The sequence below is a fragment of the Salmo salar genome, unplaced genomic scaffold (genome assembly GCF_905237065.1).
Source record: "Salmo salar unplaced genomic scaffold, Ssal_v3.1, whole genome shotgun sequence".
In the NCBI taxonomy this organism is placed as follows: domain Eukaryota; kingdom Metazoa; phylum Chordata; class Actinopteri; order Salmoniformes; family Salmonidae; genus Salmo; species Salmo salar.
In genome coordinates this window covers 1-11641 of record NW_025550819.1, presented here as the reverse complement: position 1 = coordinate 11641, position 11641 = coordinate 1, and the positions used below count along the sequence as shown (strand labels likewise).

The 11641-nt window shown below is 42.1% G+C and overlaps 1 protein-coding gene across 1 annotated transcript; it reads left to right on the top strand.

The window, feature by feature from the left end:
• The first annotated feature begins 3714 nt into the window (after nucleotides 1-3714).
• On the top strand, nucleotides 3715-8802 carry LOC123740024 (60S ribosomal protein L28). The gene is made up of 5 exons (XM_045713957.1): nucleotides 3715-3767; nucleotides 4584-4674; nucleotides 5325-5448; nucleotides 5711-5829; nucleotides 8666-8802. The coding sequence occupies exons 2-5, from the start codon at nucleotides 4594-4596 to the stop codon at nucleotides 8720-8722; spliced, it is 381 nt and encodes a 126-aa protein (XP_045569913.1). The 5' UTR covers nucleotides 3715-3767; nucleotides 4584-4593; the 3' UTR covers nucleotides 8723-8802.
• Nucleotides 8803-11641: the final 2839 nt, after the last annotated feature.

The window sequence follows — 11641 nt, the reverse complement described above, 5'->3', positions numbered from 1 at the left end:
TAAAGGGAAAGGATCAACAAACAGGCTGATTATCTTTCTGCATATCTCTTTATTTCCAACGCTGGCTGCCATGGTTAACACAAATGCAGGACCATGAATGCTACCTGAACTGACTCAGAAATGTAACATAAGTAGACCTACAGTATCACAGCGAGGTCAAACACTTGTGTTTTAGTCAGATTATCCAGTGCCCACAGCAACACTATTGATTATTCTCCACCCCCAGTGCATGTGGTGTACTATGCTCTTAGTCATGCTCTCACTAACTCCCAACTTTTTTCTGTCTCCCCTTCTGGATGGCCTGAGGCTCTATGACGACGACTGAGGACACCCTGGCCGTGCCTGGCCCAATCCCACCAGGCCCCCATCTAACTACCTGTTGCTGCCTCCACTGGTTCTTTCTCCCCCTCAAGTCACTGAAACCCGTCCCTGAGCCTGATTTAGCTTTGAGCCTCTTTGCAGATGTCTTCAATACTATGTCTTCAATACATAAAATGTATGTGTTATGGACTTACATCCCCTGCTGTATTGTGGATAAAGAGTTACCTGTCTAACAGAGCACAGAGTGGGTTCTTTAATGGAAGCCTCTCCAACACAATCCAGGTAGAATCAGGACATGCCACTGGCTTTGAGTAAAGCCAGTGTGTCTACACTGGCGGTATGTATACGGATGACTCAACACTATACACGTCAGCTACTACAGCAACTGAAATGACTGCAATGCTTAACAAAGAGCTGCAGTTAGTTTCAGGGTGGGTGGCAAGGAATAAATTTGCCCTAAATATTTCAAAAACTAAGAGCATTGTATTTGGGACAAATCATTCTCTAAACCTCAACTAAATCATGTAATATATAATGTGGCATTTGAGCAAGTTGAGGTGACTAAACTGCTTGGAGTAACCCTGGATTGAAAACTGTAATGGTCAAAACATATTGATACAACCTGAGTGGCGCAGCGGTCTAAGGCAGGTGTCACTACAGACCCTGGTTCGATCCCAGGCTGTATCACAACCGGCTGTGATCGGGAGTCCCATCGGGCGGCGTACAATTGGCCCAGCGTCGTCCGGGGTAGGCCTTCATTGTACATAAGAATTTGTTCTTAACTGACTTGCCTAGTTAAATAAAGGTAAAAAAACAGGTGTAAAGCCATAACACATGTTTTTCAGCAGCAGACTATGATCGATAATGTTAAAAGACGCACTGAAGTCTAACAAACAATCTTTTTATCACCAATTTCCCTCAGCCAATCATCAGTCATATTGATACAACAGTAGCTAAGATGGGGAGAAGTCTGTCTATAATAAGGCGCTGCTCTACCTTCTTAACAACACTATTAACAAGGCAGATCCTACAGGCTCTAGTTTTGTCGCACCTGGTCTACTGTTCAGTCGTGGGGTCAGGTACCGCCAAAAGGAACTTAGGAAAATTGCAATTGGCTCAGAACAGGACAGCACGGCTGGCCTTTGAATGTACACAGAGAGCTAATATTACTCTCTCCCTGGCTCAAAGTGGAGGAGAGATTGACTTCATCACTACTTGCATTTAAGACAAGTATTGACATGTTGAATACACAGAGCTGTCTGTCTAAACTGCTGGCACACAGCTCGGACACCTATGCAAACACCATAAGACATGTCACAAGAGGTCTTCCCTGTGGCTCAGTTGGTAGAGCATGGTGTGTGCAACACCAGGGTTGTGGGTTCGATTCCCACGGGGGGCCAGTACAATTTAAAAAAAAATATGCATGAAATGTATGCATTCACTACTGTAAGTCGCTCTGGATAAGAGCGTCTGCTAAATGACTAAAATGTAAAAAAAAAAAATGTAAACAAGAGGTCTCTACACAGTCCCCAAGTCCAGAACAGACTATGGGAAGCGCACAGTACTACATAGAGCCGTGACTACATGGAACTCTATTCCACATCAAGTAACTGATGCATCAGTAAAATTTGATTTAAAAAACGGATAAAATAAACACCTTCAGGAATAGCGGGGACTCTGAAGCAACACAAACATAGACACATACATACACACAAACATGGATTTAGAACTGTAGATATGTGGTGGAGTAGGGCCTGAGGGCACACATTGTCTTGTGTAATCTGTTAATGTATTGTAATCTTTTTAAAATTGTATAAACTGCCTTAATTTTGCTGGACCCCAGCAATAGTAGCTGTTTCCTTGGCAGATGTTTTCCCATTCGGATGTTTCCCACACAGATTTTTTCCCATTCTGTCGAACAAATAATGCCTTATTACCATCGCAAAATTGTAAACACATCGATGCCGGTGTGTGTACTTGTTTGCAGACTTTTTTTTGTACAACTTTGACAGTACTACTGATCATAGTGGTGGCGCTTGCAAATTCTATAATAGAATTGTGTTATTTGGCATGTCAAATAGTGTTATTTGTTGTGTATCTTTTTTGACACACAAAGACCCAAACAGCGTTCCATACTTTAGTCTCTCCCCTGTGGTTTCCAAGCTGTGCGCCAGAAGAGGAAAGAACTGATCCCAGCCATGAAAGCTGCCAGAGTGCTTGGGGACATTGCTTATGACAGGCTCATTGTCCACCCTCTGTCCCAGAAGCCTGGAAGGGATGAGAGAGTCAAGCCTATGGGTTTGTAGCATCAACCCTGCAGCACACACACACACACCAATTGATTAATGGACTGCTGAATGTATATCTTTTTAATTTTGCTTTGTCTGCTCTTTTCAATATTATGTCTATCTCTGATAAGCTACCCAGGAAAGGGGCTGAAAATAGCCCATATTAGTATATGTAGCCTTAGAAACAAGGTTCAGGAAATCAGTAACTTGCTAACATCAGATAACATTCTTATATTAGCCATTTCTGAGACTCACTAAGATAATTAATTTGATAATACACCAGTAGCAATACAAAGATATAACATTTATAGAAGAAACAGGAATGTTTATGGGGTGTTGCTGTATATATTCAGAGCCATATCCCTGTAATGCTTAGAGAAGCTCATATGTCAAGTGTTATTAAAGTGTTGTGGTTGCAGGTTCCCTTGGCACATCTAAAGCTTTTTCTTTTGTGGTGTTGCTATAGGCCACCAAGTGGTAACAGTCAGTATCTAAATAATATGTGTGAAATGCTTGATAGTGTATGTGACGTAAACAGAGCGGTCTACTTTCTTGGGGACCTGAATATTAACTGGGTTTCATCAAGCTGTCCGCTCAAGGGGAAGCTTCTTAAAAACACCAGTCTCAACGTGAAGTGACTAGAAACGATATAGGTCAAAACACACATCACAAGTGAGACAGCACTACATAAAGAGATACCTGATAGCAACGACTCTGGTTAGAAAACAGGGTTATGGCTAGAAGCAATCCTGCTTTTATCAGAATTTACTTTTCGTAGCAGATTGGGATAATTAGGCTTAGAAAAGGCTTAACTAAAATGCAAAAACAACTACTTTTAATGAAAGCTCGACCCATGTAGACATGACCGATAAACAGAGGCGCACAGTGATGACGTAAGAGACAAACTACACCGTTCTGTCAAAGTGTCCCTCCGACATACATTTAAATAAATAGTACATTGTAAAATTAAATATTAGATTTTATTCAAACAAAAATGATTTTATAAACGCATTTTTAGAAAATATTGCCGTTTGTCTGACTTCTGATTCATCTTCTGATTTTCTCTCAGAAAAAAAATGATTTCAACGTGCATGGATCTATCAAATACTCAATGTAATGCGGCTTCCGCCCTTTTCTATCCTCTTTTTCCGCTGACAGGTAACGTGGTTGTTTGGTATTCTTGTAGTCGTATTAAAAAAAGTGGAACAATTTGACCTGTCTGCTATGTTTAGATTGGTAATTGTTTAAAAACGTACGTTTTTATTACATAGGTGTGATATTGATTGTAGCGATACTTTTTATATACATTTCTAATCTAACTACTTCAAATCGGTCAGCCTGCTGCTAGGCCGGCACTAAGTCAGTCTGCCATACTACGAGGTAAAGTTAGCTGGCGTGGTTGCTTGTCCTATACAAGAGCACGGGGCTTCAACGTGCGCCCGCATTTGTAATCTGGTGTAGCTAATGTTTGTCAACTATATATTTTTTGCATATTGTAAATCCCTTGAATCGAAAACAGTTGAAGGGCTTAACACGCCATCTTCAGTCTTCTTCAACTGGACCATATTCATGCAATTTAGGTACCTAACTTCCTATCCTAGTTATTTAGCTAATTTAATTAGAGGTGGCCAATTACTAGTTGGGTACATTTTTGCCAACTATAGGAACGTGACAAAACGATCCTGCCAAGTTGCTCTGTTTTATAGCCTGGCTTTTAGTTAACGTTAGCCAAACGAATAATTAACTTTTGCAAAATGTGCCTTTGATTCCCATGTTACTTGACTAACTTGTATTAAAGGTATTTTGGCAATGAGGCCGTTTATCTACTTCACTAGAGTCCGATAAACTCGTGGGTACAATTTGAATGTCTGTCCAGTATGGAGGAAGTGCGGTATTTTCGCGCGCCAATTTTAACTAGCCATGGCGCAATGACTGGGTATCTGCTATCCCTTTAACGCTTATTGTCTGCCCCAGGTTCGTCAACATGTCTTCTCATCTGCAGTGGATGGTCATTAGGAACTGCTCCAGCTTCCTCATCAAGAGGAATGGACAGACTTACAGCACCGTGAGTACAACTAACAGAGACGGCCAAGAATCAGTGGTCCTAGTAAATGTACCCCACATACCTGGTGGATCATGAACTTGGTCATGCATACAGTCAATGTTCTTTGAGTTTGTTGAAATGTTGAGAATTCGTCTATGGTCTGTTAATTCTTTATTCACATAACAAAGAGATGAATGTACACTGAACAAAAGGAGAAATGAACATACAATTCTGGCAACAGCTCTGGTGGACATTCCTGTAGTCAGCATGCCAATTGCATGCTCCCTCAACTAGAGACATCTGTGGTGTTGACAAAATAGCACATTTTAGTGTCCTTATTGTTCCCAGCACACGGTGCACTTGTGTAATAATCATGCTGTTTAATCAGCTTCTTGATATGCAACACCTGTCAGGTGGATGGATTATCTTGGCACAAGAGAAATGCTCACTAACAGGGATGTAAACAAATTTGTGCACAACATTTGATAAGTCTTTTTGTGCGGAACATTTGTGTTATTTCAGGTCATGATGCGTTAATATTTTGGTTCAGTGTACATATGGATTGACCATGCAGGGTCGTGCTGCAGGATTTGTCAATGCTGCGATTGAGGATTTAAGAAACAAGTTCAATGGGATTTGTTAGTCAAATGTAATTTGCATTTGTTTAACAGGAGCCCAACAACCTGAAGTCCAAGAACTCCTTCCGTTTCAACGGGCTGGTGCACAGGAAGACTGTTGGTGTTCAGCCTGCAGCTGATGGAAAGGGTGTTGTTGTCGTGCTGAAGAAGCGTGCAGGTAAACATGGTTCTCCATAATACCAACCAGGAAATGCAAGTACAGTTCCACCACATACCTGTTTATGGTGATTTTCAATACTTGTCATGATAATCCACCTCTGTGAATCACCTTAGTTGTCTTGCTGCGTCGTGTTGCTGTAAAGATATTGGTAGTTGTTGTACCTGTGAACCTGATCATGGCTGACATGTCATTGATTTAGGTCAAAGCGTACTCTGAGAATGTGAATTGAGGGGTTTGGACTTGTATTATTACTCCTCAGGCCAGCGCAAGCCCGCCACTTCATATGAGAAGATCACCATCAACAAGAACTCGCGTGCCACTCTGAGCAGCCTGAGGCACATCATCCGCAAGAACAACTACAGGAAGGACCTGCGCATGGTGAGCACTCTGCTAAACCACTTGTTTTTCTACTGGTCTTCAATATTTGCTAGGGACCAACCGGGCTTTTCACAAAAGCCTGTAAACCCTGTTGGATTCAGGACCAGGATTGAACACTTCTGTAGTCCCACACAAGTTTGCATCTTAGATGATGATGGGCCAATTTTCCCTGACATGGATAAAGGGCTAGATTCTATCAAATACGTGCTAGCCGACATCTGCATAGCGGGTTGTTTTGGCAGTGTAGGAAGTGGAACTGTGTTAGTGGTCAAATCCACAAGCGGCTCCTTGCATTTCCTTATTGCGGACACTGCCATTGTATTTTCCATGAAACCACACCCAACTTTATCTGACATCCCGTGCATCCCATTCAAACACTCAAATGCGTGATGTTCAATCGTCTACACCTTGATTACACTGATTATACTCCCATCCAAATAAACATGCATTAGAATACACTTTCTTTCTTTGTTTTGAACTTCTAACACGTTAGGCATAATAAGGTAGTGGTTTGTGACACGAGCAGCTGCTCACCACAGACACCGCCAAAATATCCGCTATACATCGTTAACCCACGATGTCTGCCAACGTGGGTTAACGCTCAATCTGATTCAATTGAGGCCTGAGCCTTGTCCTGGACTAAAGTATGTCTAATGGAAGTTCTCCATTGAAAGTGCTTTTTTAGTCCAGCTCCGGCTTACACGGAACCCAAACTGGCTGCGCGTGTGCGACATCGTGCATAAATGTATTTTTGTCCCCCCACACTAAACGCCATCATGACACGCAGGTTAACCTCTCTGGGCTAGGTGGGACGCTTGCTACTCAACAGCCAGTTGAATCCTGTGGCGCGTTATTCAAATCCTTAGATATGCTATTACTTCAATTTTTCTAAAATATGACTATTTTACAGCATTTTAAAGATAAGACTCTCGTTAATCTAACCACACTGTCCGATTTCAAAAAGGCTTTACAACGAAAGCAAAACATTAGATTATGTCAGCAGAGTACCCAGCCAGAAATAATCAGACACCCATTTTTCAAGCTAGCATATAATGTCACATAAACCCAAACCACAGCTAAATGTAGCACTAACCTTTGATCTTCATCAGATGACAACCCTAGGACATTATGTTACACAATACATGCATGTTTTGTTCAATCAAGTTCATATTTATATCAAAAACCAGCTTTTTACATTAGCATGTGACTAGCATTCCCACCGAACACTGCCGGTGAATTTACTAAATTACTCACGATAAACGTTCACAAAAAGCATAACAATTATTTTAAGAATTATAGATGCAGAACTCCTCTATGCACTCGATATGTCCGATTTTAAAATAGCTTTTCGGTGAAAGCACATTTTGCAATATTCTCAGTAGATAGCCCGGCATCACAGGGCTTGCTATTTAGACACCCAGCAGGTTTAGCAGCGGCGTTTTGTTCGTGCATTCTAGACACTATCCTAAAGGCTAAATAAGGGTGACGAGCATGGCGCAATTCGTGACAAAAGAATTCTAAATATTCATTACCGTTTTTCGAAGCATGTCAACCGCTGTTTAAAATCAATTTTTATGCCATTTTCTCATAAAAAGCGATAATATTCCGACCGGGAATCTGCGTTTAGATAAACAGACAAAGGAAAAGAAACCATTCGGTCGAGCGGGCACGTGCCTAAGCCCATAGTACTGAGTGGCCACTTGCCAAAGCGATAAAGTGTTTCAGCCAGAGCCTGCCTCGATATCGTTCAACGTTTTCCCGGGCTCTGAGACCCTATGGACGACGTGGGAAGTGTCACGTTATTGCACAGATCCTGAGTCTTCAATAAAAAGAGCCAAGATGAAACGCTACTTCTCAGACAGGCCACTTCCTGCTTGAAATCTTCTCAGGTTTTGGCCTGCCATAGGAGTTCTGTTATACTCACAGACACCATTCAAACAGTTTTAGAAACTTTAGGGTGTTTTCTATCCAAAGCCAATAATTATATGCATATTCTAGTTACTGGGTAGGAGTAGTAACCAGATTAAATCGGGTACGTTTTTTTATCCAGCCCGTGCAAATACTGCCCCCCTATCCCCAACAGGTTAAAATATCAAAACAAACTCTGAACCAATTACATAAATTTGGGGACAGGTCGAAAAGCATTTATGGCAGTTTAGCTAGCTTGCACTTGCTAGCTAATTTGTCCTATTTAGCTTGCTGTTGCTAGCTAATTTGTCCTGGGATATAAACATTGAGTTGTTATTTTACCTGAAATGCACAAGGTCCTGTACTCCGACAATTAATGCACACACACAACGGTCAAGCGAATCGTTTCTAGTCACTTCTCCTCCCAGGCCTTTTCTTCTCTGGACTTTATATTGCGATTGGCAACTTTCATAAATTAGGTGCATTACCGCCACCGACCTCGTTCGTCTTTCAGTCACCCACCTGGTTATAACCAATGAGATGGCGGCACGTGGGTACCTGCTTCTGTAAACCAATGAGGAGATGGGAGAGGCAGGACTTGCAGCGTGATCTGCGTCACAAATAGAGCTGACTTCTATTTTAGCCCTTGGCAACGCAGACCCTAGTTGGCACACGCGAGCAGTATGAGTGCAATAATTGAATAATACAGATTTCTAAATTTATTTTGCAACGCACGCAACGCGAGCTGTGTAGTCAGGTTATTAGTGTACAGGAAACCGGCCCTGGCAGTGGACATGAATAAACCGATAGGGCTGAAGGTTGTATAATGGGTTTATGGTCTGACTTCTAGCAAGTAAAAGATGGATCCAACAATAACATCTTAAAGTTGAAAGAAGAGTCATTTGAGTGATGTCTTATGTTTTCCCAGGCTGCTCTGCGTCGTGCCAGCGCCATCCTGTTGAGCCGAAGCGTGTGGTGGTGGTGAAGAGGCGTTCCAAGGCTGCCAAGACTGCATAAAGTTGCCGAGTTATGACAAATAAAAATAAATGTTGGGTTTGAAAAACACTACCTTGTCAGTCTTCAATCTTTGGGTCTTAAGAATAAAGTGCAATACCTCAAGTTGGCGTAAGTGGCTATAACACCACTGTATCATGTGTTTGATGGGTCCTAGGAACACTTATTTTCCATTTGATGGTATAAATGTTTTGTTTTTGGCAGACCTAATTTAAATGGTGCTATGCAACATCCCCTGTTTCTGATTCATTCAATCTAGTGATTTAAATCCACAGCCCAGTCCCTGGTTTCCCAATATCGATGGAACTTACGAGTGTTTTAACGATGCATCTTTCCTACAACGGCCGGATATGTCACATGCGCTTCCCCAAATGCCATGCATAGAGAACAGTCGCTTCGTGGTGTCGATATCAGGGGTTGGAATACATTTTTTAGAGAAACTGGAACGAAAGTGAACAGAGCAGTTATTTTAAAAGCATGGGAGTCGGTTGATAACTTTGTTCCGGGCAATTTTCTTGTCCAACAGAATTTTGCCCTCACTCTCTCAAACTAGTCTACCAGCTGAAAGTATTTGCCTGTGTGTGCTGGTAGGTAATGTGCTCTTCCCCCCTCTGAAGCTTAGACTACTGTAGCCTGACATTTTTCATTAGAGAAGAATGGATTCCATTTTCAATGCTAGTTATGGATACTGTAGTTATCATGTTTCGCATTGGATTTATTAACTCTGCTACAAGCTTGTTAGCTAGCTCTGGGAAGTTCAAGGACATTAAAAGTTACTCCATAGAAGCCGCTCCTCCGTAGATTTGAACCGGTTGGCCTAATTCCAGATAATGCATGTCATAAGATGACCAGCGCTTCAAGCCAACCCTCTTCCTGTCCCGCTCTCTTCCCACTTGCAAAATATCAGTCGTGTCTCGCACCCTATGCTTGGTTGTCCACTGTAGCTTGCCAGCTCCACAGCAAGCTGCTCTATCCACGCTGATTGCTGATGCAATTAAAAGGGTAATTCTCAACCCCAATTTCACCCTTTGCCCAACCCCTTCCAATTAAAAAAAAAATTCAGCTGAGAAGTAAGAGAAAATTGCTCATAAATGTAGTTATCTGAGACCATACAAGTCCACTGGCACACTTGATAATTGTCGCCTCTATTAGGTTTTGATGGGACAATGCATGTTAAGTGTTTAAAAAAAATTATCCCTCTATCTTTTCCTGAATGAAATTTGCCACCTCAGCTGAGAACTCCATTGCCTAAATGGTCACCAGATGGCGCCGCGATCGGTTTCGCTAGTTATCTTGCTAAACGTTTTTTAATATTAGGCACTTATTGAAATGACCAACAAATTCCACAAAGTTGTCAACACTTGAATCACAGAGATTCATTATGACCACTTCCTTCCGTTTGTATATTCGAGAAAGGTGTTGATTTGATTAAAACCATGAGGGAAATTTGACTAAATGCAACTGCTAGTAGCTACAACAATCAGTTCAGCTCCAGCCTCTAGCTGTAATTCAGGTAGCAGTGTCTAACAAAATCAAATGTTTTTGTCACACACATGGTTAGCAGATGTTAATGCGAGTGTAGCGAAATGCTTGTGCTTCTAGTTCCGACCATGCAGTAATATCTAACAAGTAATATAACCTAACAATTTCACAACTACCTTATACACACAAGTGTAAAGGAATGAATATGAATATGTACATAAATATATATGAATGAGTGATGGCTGAACGGCATAGGCAAGATGCAGTAGATGGTATAGAGTACGGTATATACATATGAGATGAGTAATGTAGGGTATGTAAGTATTATATAAAGTGGTTAGAGATAAATTGATTACATCAATTTTTCCATTATTAAAGTGGCTAGAGTTGAGTCAGGGGTATGTTGGCAACAGCCATTAATTGTTAGTGATGGCTGTTGAACAGTCTGATGGCCATGAGATAGAAGCTGTTTTTAAGCGCAGTCTCGGTCCCCCGCTTTGATGCACCTGTTCTGACCTCACCTTCTGGATGATAAGCGGGGTGAACAGGCAGTGGCTCGGGTGGTTGTTGTCCTTGATGATCTTTTGGCCTTCCTGTGACATTCGGATGGTGTACGTGTCCTGGAGGGCAGGTAGTTGTCACCCGGTGATGCGTTGTGCAGACCTCACTACACTCTGGAGAGCCTTACGGTTATGGGGCGGAGCAGCTGCCGTACCAGGCGGTGATACAGCCCAACAGGATGCTCTCGATTGTGCATCTGTAAAAGTTTGAGTGTTTTTGGTGACAGCCGAAATTCTTCACGCCTCCTGAGGTCCCCCGTTTTCCGCCATAAAAAAACATTGGCCAGGAGTGTGTGTGTGTCTCTGTCTGTTTTTGACCCCCAAAAAATACAATCACTTCACCAGGATTGTCTGTCTGTCTGTCTCTGTCTGTCTGTCTGTCTGTCTGTCTGTCTGTCTGTCTGTCTGTGTCTGTCTGTCTTGTGACTTTTTGCCCACAGCCCCTCGCTATAAAAAAATACATTGGCCAGGGAGTGTGTGTGTGTGTGTGTGTGTTTTTGAGCCCCCCAAAAATACAATCCTTCACCAGGATTGTTTGTGTGTGTGTGTGTGTGTGTGTGTGTGTGTGTGTGTGTGTGTGTGTGTTTTGAGCCCCCAAAAATACAATCACTTCACCAGGGATTGTGTGTGTGTGTGTGTGTGTGTGTTTTGAGCCCCCAAAAATACAATCACTTCACCAGGATTGTTTGTGTGTGTGTGTGTGTGTGTGTGTGTGTGTGTGTGTGTGTGTGTTTTGGGCCCCCAAAAATACAATCACTTCACCAAGTTGTGTGTGTGTGTGTGTGTGTGTGTGTGTGTGTGTGTGTGTGTGTGTGTGTGTGTGTGTGTGTGTGTGTGTGTGTGTGTGT